Raw genomic sequence first — 25,793 nt, 5'->3', positions numbered from 1 at the left:
TGACTACTGCCCGGTTTCAGTGCCAAACCACCCTCTGGGGGAAGAACCTTTTCCTAATATCCAACCCAAACCTCCCCTAACACAGCTCCAGCCGTTTCCCTCGGGTCCTGTCACTGGTCACACACAGAATAGCTACAGGAGAGAATACATCTCACACTCAGGGCAGCTCTCTGTTCCTCAGGCAGCTTTTATTTCTAAATACTGGGCAGTTAATGTACATAATTTACCTTTATTTCCTTATAGTGAATATTTATTATTATTTATATTTGTTTGTGGTAAAAGAACTGTCTTTTGAAGAAAGAGTGACAATTAAATACAGATGGTAAAGCTTTGAAAAATGCCATCCAAAAAAAGACAGGTGAGAAGAAGGGAGATACAGATGCCCAGAGGCACCTGAAGGGTGATGTTACTCTGGCATGAGTACGGTTCTTGTGCAGCCTGCACGGCAGGTGGCTGAAGGCCTGAGCAGATGGAAAGTCAACTGTGCTTGACATGAGGATCTCAGCAAGGGGAGGAAAGTCCCTTCTGAGGCAAAGTGGGATCTGGGAGTCTAGGTGGGTGACAAGTTGACCATCGGGGTGCATCAGGAAGAGTGTGGCCAGCAGGTTGAGGGAGGTGATGCTCCCCCTCTGCTCAGCCCTGATGAGGCCACATCTGGAGTGCTGGGTCCAGTTCTGGGCTCCTCAGTACAAGAAAGGTGAGGAGCTACTGGAGAGGGTCCTGTGGAGGCCATAAAGATGATGAAGGGTCTGGAGAATGTCTTTTATGAGGAGAGACTGTGGAGCTGGGCCTGGTTAGTCTGGAAAAGATCTTATTAATGCAGATAAATATCTCCAAGGCAGGTGTCAGAGGATGGTGCCAGACTCTTTCCAGTGGTGCCCAGCAACAGAACAAGGGGCAATGGCCATAAACCAAAATACAAGAAGTTCTGCCTCGGCATGAAGACAAACTTCTTTCCATGCAGGGTGGCAGAGCCCTGGAACAGCTGCCCAGGGAGGGTGTGGAGTCTCCTCCTCTGGAGACATTCCAAACCTGCCTGGATTCGTTCCTATGTCACCCGCTCCAGGTGACCCTGCCCTGGCAGGGGGTAGGACTGGATGATCTCCAGAGGTCCCTTCCCACCCGAAGGAGATTATGGGAGCCAGCCCTGCTCGCGGCGGTGACAGCGCTGTCACCCTGGGTACCGGGTACCTGGGAGAGAAGCACTGGGAGCACTGGGAGGCACTGGGAGCTGCAGGAGCTCCGCGCAGCTCCAGCCAACCCCCGCAGTACCGAAGGCCGATTGCCCCCGACACCGGTGGGAGCCCCGCGCCCGCCGCCCGCCCCTGACCCACCGGGGTCCCGCTGCCCCTCACGCTCGGCTGCACCGCGTGCGGGGGTCAAACGTTCAGGGCTCGTTAACATCTCATTAACATCTCATTAGCGCATCATTAACATCTCATTAACGCATTCCTCCCGGTTACCGGGGAGACACGGGGAGGGGAGCCGCTGACGGGGGGGTCAGCCCGCGGTTTGTGTCCCCCCCCCCCCGACGCCCCTCACCGTGCCGGCCCCGCGCGTGCCGGGGCGGGGCCTCAGGGGGTGGGAGGGGGCGTGGTCCTCCCCGGGGTGGGCGGGGCGCGCCCGGCGGGCCAATGGCGGGGCCGTTACCGGGCGTGACGTCAGCGGCAGCGGCGGGTGCACGTGCGCGCGGGGCGGGCGGGCGCAGAGCGGCGCAGAGCGGGCGGCGGGAGCGGCGGCGGCGGAGCTGCTGCTGCTGCTGCGCGACGGAGGGGCCCGACCCGCAGCCCGGTCCCCACAGCCCTGTCCCGCGGCCCCCTCAGCGCCCCCCATCGCCACCGGCCCCGCGCCCGGCTCTCCGCGGCGCAGGAAGGGGGGAAGGAAGGGAAGGAACCGCTCGCCGCGCAGCTGCACCCCCCCCCACCCCCTCACCCCTCCTCCTCCTCCTCCCGCCTCACACCGACCATGTCGCGGCCGCTCCCGCTGAACCCCCCGTTCCTGCCGCCCACCTACGGCGTGCTGAAGTCGCTGCTGGAAAACCCGCTCAAGCTGCCGCTCGCTCACGAAGACGGTGAGGCTTCTCCCCGGGGGCAGCGATCGCTCCCTCGGACTCTCCCCTTCTTGGGACCCCTCGGGGGCCGCGGCGTCGCTTTCCCTTCCTTTCCCTTTCCCCCCCCCCCCGTCCCCCGGGCATTGAGCCCCGGGACGGTTCGCTCTGCGGGGCCCGACCTAACGGGACGGGACGAGCGCGGAGGGCACTCGGTGCCTCCCGGGGCGGTGTTGGGTGTTGGGACCCCCCCGCTCCATCCCGGACCCCCCCAGCAAACCCCCGCCGGCCCCGCGTCCCCCCCGGGGCTTAACGGGAGAAAGTTGCGGGTTCTGCGGGGGTCGGAGGCACAACCGCGCCGCGTATTGCGATGGATCAAAACCAGAAACCCCAGGGAAGGTCTTGCAGAGCCACAAGGCTTCTTCCTGTGTCCTCGGCTTCCCGAGTCCCATTCCCAGGCTTTCACCGGGGCTGTTGCGTGAGGTTAAAAATAAAACGCCGCGAGGGCTCGGTGGTTTGACAGGAAGCTTTATCAGTTCGGATTTCTTGCAAATCCCGTAGAGAAATCAGGCGTTTCGCTTCCAAAATGTGTATAGGAGTCACTGGGTGTTGTAAAATGGGGAAGCATCGGTTTAACTTTTTCTTTGCTTCTACCTTTGAGTTTTTCGTTGTCTCTTGTGCACATCAAAATCGTGTTCTGTCAAGCCTTTGCCACTGTATGTTGGTAACGTTAGGAAATGCTGAATTTCAGGGCTTGTGAAAGGACCAGCAAGACTGGGACCTTAATTTAGAAACATGTCAGGATAACAGATTCTGGGTATTTTAGGTTAAGACTGTTCCTTTTCAACGGAATACACCAACAGCTTCCAGTTTGCTGGAGTATTTATACTCACTTTTAAGTCTGTTGAGTACTTATTGAAGCTGACATTCAAAGCCATGCATGCAGTGGAATTGTTAACTAAAAATAGAGATCTCATAAAACATGGTTAGATCCAGCAAAGGTGCTCAGTTGGCTCAACTGTCTATCAGGTAGAGGGAATCAATATTTCTGAAGGGAGTATTCCTTTCTTACCACCTGTGAGTGCAGCAGAAAGGATGGAAATGTAGTAGCTAATATTTTTATTATTAAACTCTTACGTTTTTATTATGGTTTTTTTTGTTGAAGCATTCGGTAAAGAAAAAGACAAAGAGAAGAAGTTAGATGATGACAGCACCGGTACCACAGTCCCTCAGTCAGCTTTCTTGGGTCCAACATTATGGGACAAGACACTGCCATACGATGGAGACACTTTCCAGTTGGAATACATGGACCTGGAAGAATTCCTCTCAGAAAATGGCATTCCACCCAGCCCAAACCAGCACGAGCCTAGCCCACACCAGTCAGGTCTCCAGCAAGCTACCTCAGCATCACCTTCTGTCATGGACCTCAGCAGCAGGGCTTCTACTTCAGTCCATCCAGGCATGGTGTCGCAGAACTGCATGCAGAGCCCGGTCAGACCAGGTAAATCAGCCCTAAGAACTCCCCTGTGGAATTTGGCAGGAGCCCTCCTCCCCAGTGTAAATCAGTACTTCTCCCTGTGCACTTGACAGGCAGCTTAGAGCACATAGGATTCAAGTCACTCAACAGTCCAGAAAATAAAAATAATAGTTCTTGTTATCGCTAAGTTGTTGCTCCACCAGGATTTTTGTTTAAATTATCTAAGGAAGCTGTGGGAATTCCAAGGAAACTTCTTTCCTTTGTTGGTAGCCTTGCTGTTAGCATGTAAGAGCATAGAAAGGCATAGATGCCATAGTGTTAAATGAGCAGGGCAAAGGACTGTCAAAGAGAATATGCCAGTATGGGATGTGAGAACACAGGAGTGGGCAGTTATTTTGGAGTTAAAGCTCAATGCTTCCTATTTGAAATTTTGGCCATAATCTTACTCTCTGTTGAGCAAAGTAAAATTTGCCACAGGAACTGAATTTTGGAACTACATAATAATCTTGCTTAAATTGGCATAAACTTGAGTGCAACTCTGACCTGAGTTCATAGCTTGCATCTGTAGTCACCTTAAGCCTAAGAAAACATCATGGACTCCAAGGTCTGGTTGTAATGCACAATTTCAACCCCTTTGATGTCAGTGGAAGTCTTCTATTAGTTTATTAGCACTTGAGATCATCCCTTTAGAGACACTAGTATGAATCCAGAATAACTGCTCTGGCTTGACACCAGCATGGCTGAGATCATGGCCAGTGGAATAGTGTCAACACTGAAGTTTGGAAAACATGAAGCTTTGCCTTTTTTCTTTAAAGAAAAATAAAAAATACCACCGAGAGTGACTTATTTATTGTGCTCTTCTGCTCACACGAGGTGTGCTAGAGCAAAGTGTGCTCCTGGCAGCAGGAAACCACTCCTCTACTTCTGCTTGATCCTTTGCCATGCTCAGCGTGTGAAGTCATTGTCAGAATCATCTGATAAGGAGGCAAAATAAATAAATAGAAGGACAAAAGTTGTGGAGCAGGACGAAATAAAAAAGCCTTGCAAGGCTGTAACATTCCTGTCCCGTTAAAAAGAAATTAAACACCCCCCAAAACCTCTCAAACCTGTCAACAGACTCCTTTGGCCCCCCCCATCAGAAGTGTGTGTTTGGTCATGGATTTCATTTACTTTTACTTTCTGTGGATTTGACTTTGCTTTGCATTTCAGTTTCAAGGCTTTTCATAGTTAACTAATAACTTCTAAGGGTTTCCAAAGTTAAAATATATTTGGAGTTGGCAAGAGCAGGATATAAAACCCTTTGCTTTTTCTGAGCCAGCTTTAAAAATAGTGCTTCTGTGCCCCACCGTATTCTGTCGCATATGCACTCACAAAATTAAAAGCAGATAATCTGTCCTCATTCTCTTTTTTTTTTTTCCAGAGGAGCCTGGTTATGAGCCAGGCTGTTAACGATCACCTGTCAGAATGTATCTGTAATCAGCTGTCTGTGTGACTTTTCAACTCATTGATTTTTTGGGAGTTTTTTCCTGAGCCATTTGCAGCTCAGGGTTACGAACTTATCTCGCTGTGCACTTTTTTACTGTTGGAAAGGACATCATGTCTCTTGGGGTGGGATAAAACATCTAAATTTGCAGTTATTTTTCCCCACACCGTTTTTCCTTTACAAGAATAGAACGTTTTGTTGAATCTGTTTTTTATAAAAGGGAGCTCATTTCACTCCTTAAATAATATTTTTCTTGCCCCCCATTACAGATAGGAACTGTGACTTAATTAACAGTAGTCTGGTTTATCATCAGGTCGTTGAAATTTTTATGTGCTGTGATGTGAAAATATTACTTTGACAATCAGCTTTGAAGAGAAGATCTTACAGTTTAGCATCTGAGCAAGTTTGAGAATATAACATATTTAAAAAAAAATTGAGTAAAAGTGACCATTTAGGGTTGTCATAAAAGTGCCAAGGCAAATGTGCTGTTTTGAAATATGGAGGTGAATGTTAAAATCATTACAATGGAGCCTGTTGGTTAATAGATCTTAAGACTTTTAAACAGATTTTTTTTTTTTTAACTACCACATGAAGAATTTTTAATTGCTGTGAGCTACCATTCCAGTATGCATGGCTGTTGTGATTTGTACTGTTGCAATAAACCCAGGCAAAAATAGCATAGAGTATACAATTTCCATATAAATTCATTTCATGTGATCTTCCTACTTTTAGGAAAACTGGATTTTTTTAGGTGATAGTAATTCTCCTAAAAATATTTCACTGGTGTGTCTTCTGCCTTTTGCCTGGCAGTGGAAGCCTGTTAGAGGGTGTGGAGCTGAAGGAAGGGTCAAACCCTGTGGTTCTCGTGTCCCTGCTTTAAATGGCTCTGTGGGTTTTGGCAGCACGTGCAGGTGGTCAGAATTCCCAACTCCAGGGGTGGGAGTTCACCTGCACGTGGAACCCCGAGTGTGACTCAGGGACCTTCCCTGGGGTGTCTGGGCCATGGCTGGTCTGTGGAAGAGCAGCATAAGGAGATTTGATTTTGTGCATGCGTTGAAACACAAACCTTATCTGTCTGTAGAAGTGAGTGGCATTGCCCAAACTTGTTTTATACCATCTCTGGAAATCAGGAAATCTGCACTGGCGTAGAGTGAGGAATGTCATCAGGCTCAGCAGAGCGGTGCTGTAGATGTGACATTACCAAAATCTTCACTGATTTCCCCCCTAAAAAAAACTAACAACAAAACGGTTTTGTATAAATGTAACTTAATTCTGTATTTCCAGCTCACATTGTCTGCTCACTGGAAAAATGTTTAGGCTCACCAGTTTATCATCTGCAAAGAATTAAGGAAGCACCTACTTCCCATACATTTCTGTTCAGGGAATTTACATATAGCAAATGCTGGGGTTTTTTTGATGAGGAGGGACAGAGGGCAGTGACTGTTGCAAGGCTGGAACCACGTATTTTTCACAGCACTGATTTTGTTAATGAAAAATAGTATTTTGATTTATTTTAGCATTCCAGACCAACAGTCGTCATCTTGTGTAGATGCATTTATAACTTCTTTTTTGTCTTGGTATTGGATGCTGGTAGGTTGGTTTTCAGATTTTATGAAGCTTTTAAAGTAACCCATTACTGCAAACACATTTTTGTGGTTCTTCATCTCGTGCACCACACCTTGTGTTGTCTTTTGCCGTGTTTTTTGGTGGAATGTAAATTTCTGTTTAACTGCAGAGTCCTTAAGGAAATTTGGAGTAATTTTTAGTGGTTTGTGTGTAAAGGGAAGTACATATTTTGCAGGTAGCTACGTGGTTGTTGCCTTTTTTTTTTTTTTTTTTTTTTTGGCTCTTTTCCCTGGTGGGGGTGATTGGGGCAGGTACTGTAAGGGGTTTGAACGGTGTGAATTAGAGTTCAGAGGCATCAGGCTGAGTCTGGTGAAGGACCCTAATTAGGTTTTTGGGATTTTTGTGGTTTAGATCTGAGTTTTCTGTTTGCCCCCTGGACGTGGGGCTGTGCCTCGGGGATAACCAGGTGTTGTTTCTGCCCTGCTCCCTGAGGAGGACGGGGCTGTCAGAGGTTCTGAGAGAGCTCGCTCCTGCTTTGTGCTCTGTGATGGTGGTTTTCAGTCTCTGGTCCCTGGATGGCTGGGTGCCTTTGCCTACTTGCCAAAGATTATTTAAGGAAAGAAAAAAGGAAAAAAAACAAGCTTTGTAATCCACTGCAGAAATATAACTGTGTGCAATATCTGCGAGGCTTCACTTTCAGTTAAAAAAAGAAAAAAAAACAGATTTTGAGGCTTGTTAATCAAAAAGCTGAGAATTGTTTGCATGTGAGGTGCACTTACACCTCCCACCCCCCTCTAAGAACACAAAGATTTTTATTAAATGTCGTGGTTTATTTATTCAGCTGAGATATTCCATGTAGAGTGTAAGTATCCATTACCTCTTGCTCCTTAACGCAGCCACTGAGCTGCAGTGACTGACACCAGGCGGGGCTGGGTGGGTTTTTTGGCGTTTTCTTGGAGCTCTTGTTTGTGACAGGCGCAGCAGCCAACTGGGAGAGGTTTGTTCTTGCTCCATCCAGCCTCCTGGCTGGATGCTGGGGATGACTGGGTGCAGGGGCAGCCCAAAAAGGGTGTGTGTGCAACACTCCCTGTATTGCAGCCTCCCTTCCCCTGTGTTTCTTAACGTGACCTCCTCCTCCAGCACAGCCTCGCAGTGCGAAGGGCAGCATTCCCAGCTTGCGTGCGGAATCCTCTCCTGAGCTTTAATCGCTGTTTACAAGCAGGAAGGTGTTGCGGGAGCCCCCCTCTCTGAGAGGCGAAGGGCTCTACCTGCGGCAGCGGGAGGAGCTGGGAATGTCCTGACCTCTGGTCTCACACGTGCCTGTGGGAGTGAGCAGCTAAACCAGCTGCTGGGGCTGGGACCGGCAGCTGCTCTGCACATTGAGCCTCACGTGAGGCTCCCGGTGCCTGCAGGACCATGTGCTCCAGGCACGGATCCCTGCCCTGTGCAGCCGGCTCAGCACGGCTCTGCTCCTGCCATCCCCACCAGCCCCTGCCCAGGTGGCAAAGCTTCGCCCTGCGCTGCCACAGCAAAGGAGGCTCGGTCTGCAGACGAGCCTCACAAGCTCTCTGGATCAAAGGGAGATGCAAAATATATTCAGGCAAATATTAAAAATAGCCTGTCACATGATAACAGGGGGGGAAAAAGTGCTGAACGCACAAGGCTCGTTAGTGCTGGAAGCAAGAACACTGTGTCTCCTTCAAGGGAGCTAATTTTAATATTCACTGTTAAATGTTGATTATCGGTTAAATAATTGCTCGACTGCGTGAAAGGACTTGAAGTTAACTCAGAGTTCAAACAGTAAATAGCGTGAAATAATCTTGGGTGTTATGCTATACTTTCAAATATCCCTGGCCTGACTCTCCAGGTCTCACTGGGAATAGTCAATTCTACACAGGTAGAGCTCCTTGGGCAAGTAAGGGCTGTCCACAGTTGGGAAGAGGATACACACAGGGTTGTTGGTTTGTTGGGGGGTGGTTTTGTCCCCTTAAGGGTGTCTTGAGTGTCAAACTTGTTGCAATTACCTAGAACAAGCACAGTGACTTTCTCAGAGCTTTGCTTCCCATCTCAAAGCTCTTTGGAGAGTGATTGCAGGATTCTCTGGGCAGTGATTTGATTTTATTTAAGAAGCAAGTACACCCTGAAGTCTTTCATAAAACAATACATTATAGTGAAGAGAGCAGACCTCATCAGGAGGTGTATACAAAGACATCGATATTATCTGATTAGATGAAGCTACTTGGAAACACATTAAATTGTTCAATCTCTACATATTTATATGACAGCAAATTGGCAATTGTGGAAGCTGCAGAGGCCAGATTCTGCCAATTAATCTGAGCAATAAGTACTTTACTCCTCATGTGGTCTCACTGATTTCTGTGTGGCTCAGCAGGCAGGCAGATTGTTGACTGCTCTCCGTCAGCTCCCAGGTGGAGCAGCAAAATGTCACCATTCACTCACTTGTCATTCATCTTTCTGGAATTATTTTTTTTTTTTTAATGAGGGTAACAGCTCTCAGTGCACCAGTGGAGTTTTCACAGGATGAAAGGGCATAGTCACCATCAGTAAAGAGGACTTCAGAGCATTGTGAAATCAGAAGCTTGGTTGCCTGGCAGTACTGCTGTTTAGTATTTATATCACACAAACATGATCATAAATTTCCTTTTTTTTTTTTTTAAGTTTTCCTCTCATAACAAATAATTTTCAGTATTTTGTCTGAATTTGACGAAAGGCTGGTAATCAGAAAAAATATTTCAATTAAGTTATATTCAAGAAAAACTGTAGGTTGGTCTCTTCTACATTAAGTAGGTAATGAAAGCTCTGAAAAAAACCATTTGCTTAAACCTCAAATCTGTTCCATTTAATGGACTAAGTTATATATAGGAAATGAGTTTAAAATGCACAACTGTGTCAAAATGAATGTATGGCAAACAGATTTTTGTAGCTTGTATCATCTTTTTTTTTTTTTTTTTTAATGAACAAATGGTGTTAAAGAAGCTTTCTATTTATCAAAAAGCTGAATTTGGTCCTGAGAGCTTCAGAGCTGCTGTGGGGAGAGCTAACACAGAGGTAGGTGAGGCAGCACGTGTTGCAACATTTATTTTTTCTTTTTTCTTTTCTGCTGGGGCTCTTCACAGCTCTTCAGCCCTGCAGAACTGAGGTGTTCTCCATCACGTTTTAAACAAATGCCGGTTATTGTTCAACCTCTCACGTTTCTGACACTCCTGGAGCTGTTGCACAGTTCTGCTTCCCTGCCCATTCTCTCAATTACATTTTGCCAGGGTTAAATTTGGCCCAGATTTTCCTTGTGTGCCATCCAACACCGTGGCTTAGCTCCTCCAATGTGGCATGATCTTGCTTCAGGGTCCTCTCCTCAAGTTTGAGAGAAACAGCTTTAGCTCTTCGTCTTGCTGGCATTATTCTCTTTTTCATATTATTTGGCATTTAATGAAAACAGGCATTGAGCATCTTGAAGCTCTTGGCTTGTGTTTTGGTGTGTGGCTGTCGGTAGGAGGAAATAAAAAAAAAATCCAAATTTCATTAGGATTCTAGAAAACTGAGGCTCCCTTTTAACTGGAACACAAATCTAGATTATTACTGAAACAAAATTTGACAGGAACCCACAGATGGATTCATTAACATGCATTTACTACAAGCAGAAGCAGAGTGAACTAGAGCAGTAACTCACCTGTAACAAAATGCCATCCTTAGCTATGTAGGTGTATAAGCAGAGAGGCAAAAATACAGAGTTTGGCAAAGATTTGTTGAGGATGGAGAATAGTTTTAAAAAAAAAAAAGAGTTCTTTTCCAATTAGCCTTAGGGAGCTCAGCTTGCTGTAAATTCTTTGTTCTGGAACATGGCTGTGGACAATAGGTCAAAGATTAAGTAATTCATTACAGTACTGGTTGATTCTCCTGAATTTAATAAACAATTGAATGAACAGGGCTCTCTTCCATAGCAAGATCCATGATTTTGTGTGGCAATGATCAGATTTTAAGTTTTAAATAAAACACCTGCAAGGCCTCCCCACTTAGTGAACGTGTGTTTGGACATCGGTGTATTTGAGGTGACCTGGTAACAGCAACCCTGGTACAGCTGAAAGCACTCAAACACAAATTAAATGTGGAGAGGAAGGAAACTGTAAGTAGCATTTTGAAAGAAACGAAGGAACAATAATGTGAAACTTGAAAGCACAAAATACTGCAGAAGTGTGTTTATTGGAGCAATCAATATTTTTAGGGCAGCGAGATTACCGAAATAATAGCACTAAACCTTCTTGTAGGAGAGTGCCCTGCACAGGCTGCAAACATAAAGCACAGGCTCAAGGCGAGAGGGCTGCACTGAAGCAGAGCAGATGACTTAAAACTCTTCAGTCATTTTTACAAACTCACCATTGCAACATTTGGAAATGAGTCTTATTCCGGCAAGAAGTCTGCTTAAAAAAACCAGCTGTGGGCTTAGCTTAATGCTTAGTAAGTAGGAACTAAGCACTCCAACCCAAATCCTGTTCCTCATCAAAACAGAGGGGGTTAAACTGACTTAATTTGAAGGACCCTGTAGCAATCAGCCACAGCACTGTTCCCTCTTTGTGCTGCATAGTGGAAATGTGGATGTTGGTGACGTCTGTAATCCCTGCAGCTGCAGCCCCTCGGCGGGGGCATCGCCCCTCCTGGGGATGTAACTCCTGCAGCTCTTGCTTGCTGGGAGAGAAGGGCACTGGAGGGTTTCTATGAAAACAAACCAAATCCAGTCGTGCTAGGTATGTGTGGTCTCTTGCCTGTTCCTGCTTGCTGATTTTTTTGGAGGGTATTGGCTCATTTTAACCGCATGTGGCACAGAAGTAGCGATTCTGAAAGAATAGTTACAGTCCTAAAATTTCATGAAAATAGAGGAGGGGGTATAGGAGTGGATATAGGGTGGGAATACGTTGCTGAGCAGGAAGAGTAATATAAATGTGCATTTTCTACATCAAAAAAATCACATAAGACCTTTAAAATGCCTGATCCGTGTGAAATGTTTCTAGAAAAGCTGACACCCTTCTAGACACCGTGAGATGCCAATTCACTGTGAGAAAAGAATCTGCAAGAAACCAAATTTAATTGGTTTAGTGTGTGTTGGAGGGACTGTGGGGGGGTCACAAATTTTTTCCCACCGTTATTCTTCCTTGGAAATCCTCAGCTTCTTGAGCTTTGTGATTTTTATGAGACTCTGGGGTTTTATTTGAAAAGAGAAGTTAGAAAACCAGCTATAAGGTTTATAACCATGATCCTGGAGGTTCTGATCCTGAGCAGTGGAAGGGGCTTGGTCCTCTCTCAAATTGAGCAGTTGTTTTACCTAAAAACTTTCTGAACTTTTCCATGACCTTGCAATATCCTGTTCCTCTTGTGCAGCAGAATGGCCCCATCTCTGCTGCCTTGTTTGAAACTACCTTGTGGTGAGATAACTTCAGATTTGAGGGCTCTTCTCACCAGTATGGCAGTATCACATGTGGGCAGGTGTCCAAGTGACTTTGTGTGCCCATCTCCCCATTCATCCCACGCAGCACTGGCTCAAACCTGGGAAACTTTCCACTCTGCACCGGGGTCTGTGCTGGAGAGAGGTTAGGAGGGAGTGAGGAACAGGGGAGAGTGAGAGTGGGCTAAAAATGTTGAGGGATCAAAGAGGAAAAGTAGGTCGTGCAGGGTATGTGCGCTGGGAGGAGGGATAGGGGAGCACAAGTGAGGGGCAGATTTGTTTTCCCATTGGTCTTTTCAAAGTTGTGCAATTTAAGAATTGGATTAACCTGATATGACTTTGTTTTTCTGCCAGATTAGATATGTTGAGTTTCTTGGCTTTGTGAATTGTACAGTACATTGTGTGCTGTAAAATATGGGTGTGTCGGGCTAAGGCTGTGGTGACACAGCCCGCTCCCGGTGTAATGCAGCTCTGCTGGGTGGACCCCCCTGCTCCCCCTGTGTCCCATTCCCTCTCCCCCAAACACACACTTGGAAGGGCATTTACAAATGGGACAGAACCTCTCTTTGCCCCTGCATTCTGTTTCCAGATACCCTCTGTGGTAAGGTAACACTTACCTGAGGTCCCAAAGCCCGTTTGGTCTGGCAGTTGTGTATTTGATGTGAAGTACCTTTAAAAAAAAAAAAAAGCTGTATGAAAAGACACTCAAGAGTTTCTTCCTGTTTCCTCACTCAGGATTTTGGAGAAAGTTTATTGGGAAATGTTGCAATTTTTTTTCTCTGCCTCTCCTTTTTTTGGGGGGGTTAATGTGTCTGAAATATTACCTTGAGCTTAACTTTGGAAGAGTGAAAAATCAGATACACATCTGAAATAACTGCAAGTGCTGAGCTCACTGTTGTTTGAAGTACACCACAGCGGCATATCAATGTCAAAATAAAATTTTCACAGCAATATATGTTTGCTCAATGGTTTGTTGGTTTGGTTTTTTGTTGATTTTTTTTTTTTTCAGTTTTTTGGTGCTGCATTCATCCTGAGATAATTTAGTTTGGTGTATCCTTTTTATATGCTGAGCTGGCCCCGTGGAATAAACCAATTCTCTTTGCTTATTGAAGGGTGAGGGTGGAGTAATGCAACTAGGCAGCTAGAGGAGGGTGGCCAGAATCACAGCCCTGTTGAGCTGGGTGATCCTCTGATTAGTAAAGAGTGTGCAGATTTTGGGGAGTGAAACTACAAATACCTTAGGGCACTGCTGTTCAATTCCCACTCTCCATTTCCTGACTTTTCCAGGGACCTCAGCAACCCAAGCAAGTTAGTCACGAGGGACTGACAGATATTCGTTCAAAAATGAGGAGTTAATTCCCCTGCCCGTAGCAAAGGTTGTTTCCCTTGGAGGAGAAGAGCATAAATAAGAGATCAGGTTAATAAGTCACATATCTAGATTGTGTCATGCTCCTCAGCCATGTGCTGCTACAGTGTCTTACTCCACTAATTCACAAAAGCCAAAGGCAACGGGGCTTGCTCACCAGCAGAAGGTTTTTCTGAAGTGGAGTAGAATGGTGACTGAACCATTTTTTGAGAGCAACACCAGTTGAGTAAAATGGAGCAGGAGGTTGACCTTGTGAACACTGGCATCGCTCAACTCTATATTACATGAGAGAATTAGGAAAGAGCGCAGCGTATTTAAAGTTAACCTGCATATCTGCCTTCTGAGGAGGTTAAACCACAAGCCTTCAGTTACAGATGTTGGTCTGCTTGAAACACCTTGGTGCCTTGGCACTTAAAAAATCAGGGCATGGATTGTCCAGACTCCAAGGCCTGGTGTTCATGCACCTGTAATCACGTGGCTGCTCTCAGAAAGGCTGATCCTTCAGTTGGACCGGGCTCACCACCAGGTTTAAGAAACACTTTCCCAATGTCTCTTATCTGCTCAATTTTCTCAGTGCGACCTGGTTGATGTCATTGTTGAAAATCGTGGTAGTCTCAGTCTGGAAGCTGCTCTGAACACGTGAAAAGGACTCATTAGCCAGAGCCAGGGAGAGAACTGGAGGTGTAGTTGTCAACTCGTGCGCGTCTCTGTTTTCACCAGGTGCTGCACGTGTCTAGTTTATCAATTTATTTCTCTTAGAGAGTAAACAAATCTCACTTTTCTTAGGTGCTCTGGTGACTGTTTTAGCTGAGCTGCTCTTATCTGTAGCAGGGATGTACTTCTGAGATCTTGTGTTTGGAGGCTTTTCTTTCTGCACCCACATGTAACGTGCTCTCACGGGTCATGTGCAGCTCTGACTCTGGCCAGGGGTGCTGGTTGTCCACCCTTAAGTCAGTTATTTAAAAATATTATACTACTATCAAAATATAATACCTTATCCTTGATGCAGCTTCTAGCCCTTTAGACTCTGCATGTTCTCCCGATTGAATTCGTTGGCCAAATTCTGTCGCACTTCATGAATGTTTCTTTGTGTTCAGTGGTGCTACTGGGTGGCTGCACGGTCTGAATCCCAGGGGGTGTCCTGGACCACCTTGGGCCACATCCTGGGAGGCCTGAGCACCTCTGAGTATGGAGTTCTCAGTATGGAGTTCAAAGTCACTCAGCATTTTGCATTTTTGAACCACTGCTGGGTAGCTCTCAGTCCTGTACAGTGGAGAATTTACAGTGCCTTTGCCGCTCAGGTTCTCTCAGGATCTGCATCCTGAAGGAGCTGATGGGGTGTAACTCCCGAGCAGATCCAGGTGAATGCCGGGTGCTCAGCACCCCCGTGGAATGTGCTCAGCCCAGGAGCCCAGTTAACACCTCATTAACACCCAGCACTGCAAACCCCAACCTTTAGGCAAACTCCTCAAGTGGTTTTATGCTGCCCTTCAGTTTGTAGCCCGTGGCTGGTTGTTTCCCACTTTCTCACGTTTTCCCTGATGTGTACAGTCTGAAGATCACATTTAACCAACACAAGGAAATCAGCTTGGCCCGACGGGCTTCTCCATCACGTGGCTGCAAATGTGTTCACTCTGTTCTGCCAGATTATGGCTGGCTGAGCAAAATACAGTGGAGCTCTGGGCTGCTGGCCAAGCTTTTATTTCAGTTTGGAGCTTACAGCCACATATTTGCTATTTGGCAGGACATCCACTGGGGTATATTTGGATAGTAATCTAGCATTGTTTTGCTGCTTTTTTCTTCTCCTTTTTTTTTGTGTGTGTGTGTTTTTTTTGTTTTAATGCACACAGAGAATATAATCCCAACACTTACTTGGGCCAGTCTATACAAGGTTTCTCAGTGTGCACCGTTATGTATGTGCACTGAGAACTTGTAGTCATGACCTTTGATAAATATAAGTCAAAGCAATTAACTTTCTTTTATTGAAAAACGCTGGATGTCCTACTCTTTGCCCCCTCTGTGCCGATAACAGAGCTGTGTTGTTACTCTTTCCAAGATCAAAAGCTTCACTAGGGTTTGATTGAAGTCCAATTATGGAAGGAAGTAGCTGTGCTGGAGCTCTGAAAATAGCAATAATTGTTAAAATAATAAAGTGTGTCCTTGTGTGTCTTTATAATATTTAGAACTTCTTTTGGGGGGAAGGGGGTGGCTTTCCTCTAGTTTTAAAATGAAAATATTAGCAAATGTCTTGGGAAAATAGAAGTGTGCTGTTAGAAGAACAAGTATCCCTCTCTGGGTTTCTTACTTCAGTTCTGTTCTCCACCCCAAGTTGCCTTCCTCAGAAGCTGTTTGCATGCAGCCTGACTCATGCAGGAAAATAAAGCTGGATTTGATTTTTAGCTGTATGGGAGGCTTTGGGTTTGGGGGGTATAAAGCCTTTGTGATGCAAACTCATTTATTTCTCTGTGAAACAAAAAATGGGCTTTTCAAAATACAGTGTGTTATGGAAAATTGGCTCTGGGTTTCAAACTCCAACATCTCCGAGGGCACCCATGCATGAAAAAGTAGTACAAAAAGACATAATGCCTGGGGAGGGGGTACAAAATATGACGGCAAGCAGGAGTGTTTGAGGAGCAGTTCCTGTTGCTTTATGAAGGGACATCTCTTGAAATATAGTGAGGGGGTTGGTTGGTTTATTGAACTGAGAAACCTGTTTGTAAGGTAACTTTATCAGAGCTGTCTCTGAGCAGAGACATTTCTGGCAAAGCTGAAATACTTTTCTCCAAATCTGTATGTTGTTGTTTAGAATATAAATATATGTTTGCTTTCTCTTAGTCTCTCCTGCATCCTCAGAGATAAAAGGACTGACCTGGGAGGAAAACTGTGGTGAGACTCACCTGGAGTCAACTCTCAGAGCTTCAGGAAGGGAGAGCTTGGGTCTTAGTGTTAAACCTCAGCGTGTCTAAATGCCTGTTTATCAGTTGTTTAGTTCATTGAAACATCAGTGTGAAGAAATAGAAATGAAGATAGTATGGGCTGATGGCTGTAGGGGTTGCTTTGGTGGTTATACAGCTGTGACTCTTTTGAGGTTGCAGCAAGACTTTACCCGGGTTTGGTTTCGTTTGTTGTTTGTTTGTTTAGCTCACGTGCTTGCACACAGGTCTGATATAGGTAGGACAGGATAATCCTTGTGTGAAAATCAACCCTTGTGTTCATTTTTTTAACCAAATGGACTCAAAATCACTAAGTGCACAGAGTAAAACCTTTGCGTTATAGATAAATGGTATCAAGTAATAAGCCCAGAGGATTGTACAGAGCAGGATTAGAATGTTCTTGGCCCCTTAAATTATTAGGACAGAACCTGTTAATTTATTCATTTGAGTCTTACTGTTACACTCTCTCCATTGCAGTTAATAATTATTTCATTTTTCTCCATTCACTTAAACATTTTTTTTAAAAATCATTTCTTTATCCTGACTGTAAGCTTTATGTTTATAACATCTATAAAATACTCTGCCTTTTCAGTTCCCTGCTCTTACTGTGTTGGGGGATGGATCTTTGGAATACAAACTGCTTCATTGCCTTCTGGAAATTTTACTTGTCAAAAAAAAAAACAACAAACAGCCTTAGCAGGGGTAGGTACCCTGTTGTTCAGCTTAAAGGTGTTTATCCATCGACAGCTCTCAGAAACAGCCCTGCCTGATCTCTGGGAGCTGCTGAAACTCATCAAGCAGGTTCCTGCTCACCAATTATCCAGTTAAGCAGAAAGAGGAAAGGTGTTTCTCTTGCTTGTTTTCTTCTTGGCTGAGTTTAACCTGTTCTTCCCCAAGCTGGAGTAAGGGTGGATGTGCATGGCATGGGAATAGCAGCAGTGAGAGTGAGAAGGAAAAGGGTTAGAGGGGACCTCTGGTCTTGGCACAGGAACACACAGATCAGCATTCACATCCCTCAGGTGGGCAGGGACATGCAGTTTCCAGCATAAATCTAGAGCATTCTGATTCTCAGCTGAGTCCTACCCAACGTCCCTCAAGCAGCTTTTTGTCTCGGGTTTTAACAAAATCTTAAAAAACATTAAAAAAATTCCCCCCTTCAACCAAACCCCTCCCCACTGCAAACCCAGTAATGAATGTTCATTGCTGCCAGAGCAAATTTGTTGATTCCCAAACACTCCTACTGTGAGGACTTAAATTGCTTGCATAATAAGTGCTGCGGATAATATAAAAAAAGCTCTTTCTAGTAGAGTTCTGGTTTCCAGGACACATTATAAGAATAAATAAATGCTGGGGTGATACCAGACAGCTGGGTTGTCCACATCTGACTGTCTTCTACATTGATTTTTAAGACAGGACATGTGCATAACTGTTTAATGGCTATCAATCCCAGATGTGTCTGCATGGAATTCAGAGAGATTGTCAAGTGACAGTGCAGTTGTGAAACAAATAATTTTGCTCATGATTACTGAAAATAGTAAATGAGTGGGTAGAATAAAGTGAAAAGATACTCTCAATACCAGGAGAGAACAAGAGGATTAAATGACCTCTGAGTGCCATTAACAAATGGTAACGCTTTTCTTTTTTCCTTCTTACTGCCTGCCCAGGGAATCAGTTCCACGAGCAGCACAATCTCTGTGGGTTCCCTGATGTGTAATGAGCTTTTTCATTTGCATGGTTTTCACAAAGCATGTGTGGATACCCCTCTGCCAAATTTGTTTACAATTGGCCAACGATTTCCAGAGTTGTTGGGAGGGGGCTGGACAGACACGTGAACAGCACGATTGCACAAAACTCATTTCTCTGGGAAACTGAGCTAAAGAGTAACTGTCAACAACTGGAGCACTGAAAGGAAGTTTGCAAAGTGATTGAAGGAACTGAAAGGCCATTTGTTAACTTAATTTCATACGTGACAGTTAACCAGGTACACAAGAGACGGTTCTTGCCCACAGGTTGGATCCATGCTGGCAAATTTCCATCTGCCCAGGACCTGTTTGTAGAAGCAAAGTGTAATTTGGTGACTGCACTGATTGTTTTGGAAGTGACTGGAAATGCTTAGGATGAAGCAGATATAAATACCAGCTCAGGCTGTGGCAGAGCTTGATCTGGTGGTCTGAGCTGTGCTGGCAGCTGAGTGGTCTGAACAATAACCTTTGACTATAGGTCGGGCTTTTCTTTTGTTTCCTGAGTAACCTGAGGGTGTAACTGAATATTTACTACTGTTCCACATTGCTCTTTATATTTTTTAAAGGAAGACCCCTGAGTGCACGAGTTGGAATGCATGTTAATAACAAAAATTGAATAGGGCCTTTCCATCATCAGGATTTTATTGAGTTTTGCTGCTGCACTGAATCCTCAAAGACCTTATCCAGGCAGTAAAATGGAGGCAAAAGAGGTAGAGCCAAACTCTTGGGTTACTGAGCAAGGGTAAAGCTGGGTGACCACCTCATCCCTAGGCAGCTTGGACAAACCCTCTGAAACAGGTAAGGATGGGTTGAGATTTCTGCTTCAGTAGGTGCTTCTTCCAGGCTGCAGGTTTAGCAGGTGAGGTTGTGTGTGGTGGATGGGCAGCAGCATCTAAGCTGGGTGTGAGTTGTGTGGAATGTAGGCACATAAATAACCAGGTCATGAGGAAGCAAAATGTTTTCACCTGTGAATAGATGAGTTACTTCTGCTGAAGTGCACAGGAACACTTAGCTTCTGCAGGAAGAACACATTAAAGGTGGCATAAAACATCTTTATCGTGAGACCAGCCCTTAATTTATTTCTGAAAATCTGGAGCACCATAAATCTGTCAGTGCCATTTTCTATATTCCTTCTGCTACATTTGAAAAAAAAAATCATTTATATGACACAGCTCTATTTTGTATGATTTTTTATATCCAAAATGCAGAGGGCTTTAGAATAGATGAAGAAAAGGTGCATATCTGAGTTTAAGATAAAATAAGATGATCCCTGTGACAGAGACAGCAGAAATTATGTGATACGACAGTTGCTGTAGCAACACCACCTACTTCATGAAAATCAGAGTTAACAGGAGTGTAAAAGGTAAAACCCACATAATTTTCCAAGCCTATGAATTGTTGCTGCCCTCAGCCTGCAGTGCTTTCCAGCTCTCCAGGGTTCCTCCTTCCATTTGGGCACAGATACACCTTTTTCCACATGTCCAACTCCTGCAGACCCCATCCTGTGTTGAGCAGGGACACACAGTGGGAGTTCTGCAGTGCCTGTGCCTGCAGCTGACCTGTGAATAAGAGGGAAAGAACAGGAAGGGTTGTGTCCTGTGCTGTCCTCACCACAAATCCTCCCAAAAGCCCTGGACAACAAAATCCTGTGAGGCCTGTGCTGTCTCACGGGTGTCCTGTCCAGAGAATGGGATGGCCACCAGTGTGAAAAGGAAACCAGGCAGTCAATTTACTTTTGTGGGAATCAGCTTGTAATAAGGCCCTGGTATGTTTAATATGAATTATTAAGTGTTGTAGAGACTGCAGGTCTCAGAAATAAGTACCTTGGCACGTTCCCCTCTCCCAAATAAACCCCAAATAGTGATGTTCCATCCCGGTGATGTGTTGCCTGTGAAAGTAGGAAAGCACATTGTTTTCAGTCAGAATGGTGCTGAGCTGGTTGTCTGGGTGCTGGGAGGCCCCAAGTGCAGCACAGCATGCAGGGAACTTTATTCCCCTGAAATTTAATGTATCCAAAGGGGGTAGAAGGGTCTCCAGTAAAGAAATGTTTCAGAACCAAGGCATCATATGAAAGTCATGGGGTATGTCTGCATTGGCAGCTGATTTTGAAATTTGCAGCTGTGGATGCTGGAAGAAAAATACTGAATTAAATGTATGGTTACTGTAAATAAGGCTGCTGTTGGCTCACACTTCTCTTTATGATGATTTTCAAAGGACAGTGTCCTCTGTGTTTCTGTCTCTTTATAAAATGCAGGCACCCATGTTTAAAAGCTCCCATATGCAGTGAACTGATTAGTGATTTGCCAGTGCATGTTGGCCTCAAGTTTCAAGAAGAAATGGCAGTTCTCAAATGGCAGTCGAGTTTCCCTGATGCCTCCTGGAGACATCCCAATAAATGCACTGCTCAATAAATGGAAGGAGGCTTGACTTTTGTGTCTTGGGGCATTTTAATTTCATTTTTGACATAGTTCACAATCTGCACAGGTTCAGCATGCCTGTTGCATTCACAACATGCGTCAGTGGAGTGTTCAGAGGCTGAGGCCAGGGCTGTGGGCAGTTTGCAGAGCAGGAAAATAGAAGGAAAATAAGCATTAGGATTCCAGGATTTCTTCCAAGAAGTATTCCATCACCAACCTTTATCACTGCCTCTATTTTTAAAAGATAAACCCAAATATTTTGGTATGTGTTGGCTTTTCTGGTCAAAGTGAGGTGCAGAAATCTCAGCAGGCATTAGTTTGAGTTTTGAGGCTCCTCAGCAGAGCAGGTTCTTGCCACTTTCAGTGAATTTATCAGACAGTGTCTTGCCCAGTGTTGTAATTTCTTTTAATTAGACTTGCTTTTTGAAGTTCCCAGTTTTTGTCTGGTGTGTCTGATGTGCCACCAAAACCTCTATTTTGCAGCAGCTCTAAAGTAGTTACAGACACACAGGTAAAATCCGTATTCCACAGCCTGTTCTCCTGGAATTTTCCCTAAACCTCGGTGACGTGTTCCCCTCCTCCTCTGACCCCTTTTTCAGACTACCCAGGCCTGGTGCATCTGTGTAGTTTATAAATGAAGATAAACATATCAAAAGAGAAAAAGCTACAACCATACAGCCTTGTGCTTTCTTTCTGTGTGCTCCTTGGGAATAAAACCAGTATATAAAGGCAGATTAGACCTCTGCAGCTATTGGGCTGTAACAAACCAAATACAGTTTTTTGGGTTTTGCTGTTTGGGATTTATTTTCCAAAACATGTTAAAGGATCCTAATTTAAGGCAGAGAGAAAATAAAATGTACTCAGGCTTACTTAGAAGGTTATGGGAACAGCGTGTTCCCATTCTGGCATCCCTAATTCTTAAAATGTGATTATTTTACACAAATCCCCCTCTATGAATTGTCACATAAAGAGTGAACTTTCTTTTAGTGAAACAGAAAGTGAAAAAAAGTAAAAAAATTAAAAATACAAAGTGGCTGCAAGAGATAATTCTGATTTGTGTGCACAGAGCAGATCAAGAGAGAAGCTGAGATTTTCAAGTTGCTGTAACTCTGCCCAGTGACCTCTTTTTCTGGAGGGATATATTCCGAAGGCTGCTGATAGCATCTGTTGTCTGTCTCTCGGGCTTGCCACGAGCTACTGATTGGGAGGCAGAGGAAATGTACCTCCTGCACGTGGCCTTTCCATGCCAGCTGAAATCTCACTTGGGTGTGTTTTGATAACACACCCAAAGCAAGAAGGGCTTGGGTACCAGAACTGGGTGATAGATCCATGAGTCACGGGTGGCATATGCTGTCAGGATTAACAGGGTGGCTTTTTGCAAGACCTGTTTACTGGCTGAGAGCTGTCCTGGATAGACAAATAAAGAGAACAATGGGAGAGGAACTCACCTGGAGAGCACGTTGGCAGTGGCATGAACCCATCCTGAGGAGAAGTGTTGTCTTTGTTTGGAGCACTGTTCCACGTGAGGGCATATTTGAGGTCGGAACAAGGTGAGGGTCTCCAGGCAACTAGTGGTAGGACAAGAGGAAACAGCCTCAGGCTGTGCCAGGGGAGGTTCAGGTTGGACATCAGGACGAATTTCTTCACTCCAGGGTGGTTAAGCATTGGAACAGGCTTGCCCAGGGAGGTGGTGGAGTCCCCACCCCTGGAGGTGTCCGAGGAATGACTGGACATGGCACTCAGTGCTCTGGGCTGGATGACAAAGGTGGGGATTGGTCACAGGTTGGACTTGATGGTCTTGGAGGGCTATTCCAGCCTAAATTATTCTATGATTCTGTGCCATATCAGGCTTTTACATCAAGCAGTTGCCCTCTCTAAAATCTAGTGGTGATTGGTTTATTAAAGCCGGGTATTTAATGTCCAAGGAAAGGAAAATGGATCTTTTCATCTCCTTTGGAGAGGGATGACAATTGTGATGCTCTTCTGGGACCTTCCCTTTAAGAAAAGAAAGAATTACTGCACTTTTGAGGAACCTTACTATATGTGAATTGCCAGTTAATGAAAATATACCAAAGGATGCCATGAAGTTACAATGCACCAGAGAATATCAGCATCTTGAAGTGAGACATGCTTCTAAGCCAAGTGTAAATCAAAATTAAAACACAGTGTGAATGCTCTGCCCTGCAGCTTCTCTTCAGGCCCTGTCCTCGCTGAATGCCATCTTGGTTAATCTTTATAAGGAAAGCAGCATCCTACAAAAAAAAACCAGAAAGACATTTAGGAATGCTGTAGATTTCATGCTTTTCAAGAATTTTAAAATGCCCTTGCAATCAAACCCTCTGTTTCTCCTTGTAGCACTTCTGCAAGGGAAATGTTCAGAGCAGGAACAGCTACTGTCAGGTGTCTTGCAGGGGTAGTTTGAGAGGGAGTAAGTTTGATTTCCTGATTGTTTTCAGAAATGGGCCTCGTTGAGCTGAGTAAGTGCAGCCGTCTGTAGGTCGAGGTAGGGCTTTCACAGGATGGATCTTACAGAAGAGTAGAGTCCAGGAGACCTGGTAGAAAATTTTACCTGCTGGTGCCTCATATTTGTTTGTTTATTGCTTTTGAAGGGCAGAACGTTACATGTACACCATGTTAAACACATGCAGGAGCTGCAAGTCAAGCCCTCCAGGGTCTGCACTCGACTGAAGGCCACGTGTGCAGCTTCAGCCAGCAAACCCCTCCCTTGTCTGCTTGGAGATGCAGCTTTAATTCCATTATATCCTCTCTTTTCCCTTTTCCTGGTCTGCATGTGGAGGTCAGACCAGCTCTGGGTTGAATCAGGGCCGTATCAGGAAGGATGTGGGTGTCTGTAGGATCTTGGATCTTGACCTCATTTACTGCAGATGTGAGAGGATACAGGGAACAGCAGGGGCAGAAGGGAAAATCTGGCAGGAAGGACAGAAGGATTTTGTCTGGAGAGACTGGACTTTGCATAAAGTTTCAGCAGAGTTCTGAACAAGCTGTTTGATTATGTGAGGGTGTCAGTGTGTGTTTGCTTCCCTTTTCTGTGAGGAGCCCAGTGTGACACCGTGGCTGGCCCTCACCTGCAGCTGGAGTCAATGAGGGTTGATTTGAAATGCAGGCAGTGCCTACAACATCTGCTAACCTGAGGGGCTGGATCTTTGATTTAAAGTGTCTCTACTTCTGTCCTTCACCTGCAAAGAGAAGTGCTGCCCCTTCTTTCACGGGAGTCTTGTGCGTTAAAAAGTAGTTTCTGTGAAGCACACAGGTGCAATAGTTGTCAGTGCTGGAGAGAACCCCTAAAAAGTTGATGATTGTGTCTCTACAGGAGTTTGGAATAATTTGTGGCAAGTAATATAAGGGTTCATTTGCGTAAATCAAAATGGGTCAAACAAGCATCTCCTTAAGGAGGAAAGAATGTGGAAAAGACAATATATTATTGAAACTTTAAAGACTGTTGCAACCACGACCGTGCATCTTAAACAGCTTTTGCACTTAAAAGCAAACTGAAAAAACAACCTAGACTTTCTCATGTGCCACTCTTACAACAGACATATTGGAATTGTGTAGGAATGGAGCTGGCAGCCACCCCACAGTGTCCTGATGCTCGGACTGAGTAGAGGATGACAACTTACCCTCGCTGTAAGGAGCTGAAGGAGGACAGGGAGCTTTGCCAGTGCACTTCAGTGTTTGTTGAACAGGATCTGTGGGACACAGGAATGTGGAGCTGTGTTTGTGCCATCAGCACAGGCACTCTTCTGCCCTGTTCCCTTCGATGATGCTCTTCTGCTGAACTTGTTCATCCCAGCCTTTGCTGGAACAGCCTCCCTCTCCCAAGCTCTCCCTCTCCTTTTTGGCTACCAGGCTCCCTCATCCTTGCCTTCCTCACCTTCTTGCCCCATTCTCAGCTTTGAGTTCAATCACTTATTGAAATTACCCCCTTCTCTCCCAACCTGACCGTGGGCACAGCTGGAACAGGCAGCCCAGGGAAGTGGTTGTGCCACCAGCTCTGGGAGGTATTTAAAAAATTGTGTAGGTGTGGAACTTAAGACATGGTTTGGTGGTGGAGTCAGCAGTGCTGGGGTAATAGTTGGACTCTCAGAGGTTTTTTCCAATCTAAATGATTCTGTGATTCCATGAAATAACCTGCCCTCTCTTTTTCGGGAAACTGTAGAACCATTTTGGCAGAAACGTAACTGGCACACAAGAAATCCAAACAGAATGGTTGAAATCTGGCAAAGGCCAGAAGGAACTGAAGGCAGCATCCTCTAATGGGAAGTGTCAGACAGTCTTAATAAGACTACCAGTCCTGCCTGGAATAATACTGTAGAGGCCCAGAGCAGGAGGCATACAATGCTGAGAGGGGAAATGACAATTCTTTTGTAATTAAATGCACAAGGTTTGTAAACAATGCTGATATCTTTAAAAAGTACACATTTTCAAAACACTTTCATGTGCCAGTCTTTGAGTGTGTGTTAAAAGCAGCGAATTATGTTGTGGTTGCGTTGGATTAAGATCCTTCTTTCCTCAGGAAGTGTTTGCAGTCACCCCATGTTCGGCAGAATTGAGTTTGTTTAAGATAAGAAATAGAGGAATGTCTGTGCTGGGTTGGAGCCCTGGACAAAATACACTGATCTCCTGTTGCCTGAGAAGAAAATAAAGCTCCTCTAATAAGTGCTAACATAAACACACCCAGAGGTGAAAGTGTCTTCTTCACCCCCAGGCAGAGAGTGGTTGGGTTTGAACTTCCAGGTGAGGGCTGGAGGGTCATAACGTGTGGCTTATCCACCTCAAGGGCTTGGTTTCTGGAAGACACTAAAATCCTGATAGCAGGGAAATTAGATAGGAAGATAAAAGATTGCTTTTAATATTGTAAGTGAGGAATGATAACCTGACAAGATGCTGTCCTTAGATAAGTCTTGACCTCAAGAATCTTCCTTTTACTTTGCTGCCTGGGGATTTTTGCCTGTTTCAATCCCTGCTCGCTGCTGCTGCCGTGTGTTCTGCAGTGAGAGAGCTTTTCCTGGAGGCAGAAGGAGTTAATGCAGAATTGGATGACAGATTAGTCTGGGACAGGCTGTGATTTGGAGTGAGAGAACTATCCCAAATAGCTGGCCAGCTGCCAAGGGGATAGACTGGTTTGGAAAACACATTGGCAGAGCAGCGGCGTCCTCTGGAGCAGCTCTGGGTGAGGATTATCTGTCAGTTTAACTGCTGTGCTGTACAGCCTGACTGACACACACACAGTGCCTTCAGTTTGTATAAAGAAAAACAATTAGCAAACACATGTTTTATCTCTGGGCT

The 25,793-nt window shown here is 45.1% G+C and overlaps 1 protein-coding gene across 3 annotated transcripts in view; it reads left to right on the top strand.

Moving 5' to 3' along the window:
• Positions 1-1,718: 1,718 nt before the first annotated feature.
• HLF (HLF transcription factor, PAR bZIP family member) overlaps positions 1,719-25,793 on the top strand; it is a 35,695-nt gene continuing 11,620 nt past the window's right edge. For all 3 annotated transcript variants that reach the window (XM_051798032.1, XM_051798030.1, XM_051798031.1), the window contains exons 1-2: positions 1,719-2,071; positions 3,213-3,548. In XM_051798032.1, coding sequence (XP_051653992.1) covers positions 1,966-2,071; positions 3,213-3,548 — 442 coding nt within the window. In that variant the 5' untranslated portion in view covers positions 1,719-1,965. The remainder of the gene's footprint in view (positions 2,072-3,212; positions 3,549-25,793) is intronic.

The sequence above is a fragment of the Manacus candei genome, unplaced genomic scaffold (assembly GCF_025592945.1).
Source record: "Manacus candei isolate 608988 ecotype Guabito, Panama unplaced genomic scaffold, ASM2559294v1 h1tg000047l, whole genome shotgun sequence".
Lineage (NCBI taxonomy): Eukaryota > Metazoa > Chordata > Aves > Passeriformes > Pipridae > Manacus > Manacus candei.
Note: the sequence above shows the minus strand (reverse complement) of the source record. Positions and strands in the feature narration are given on the sequence as shown.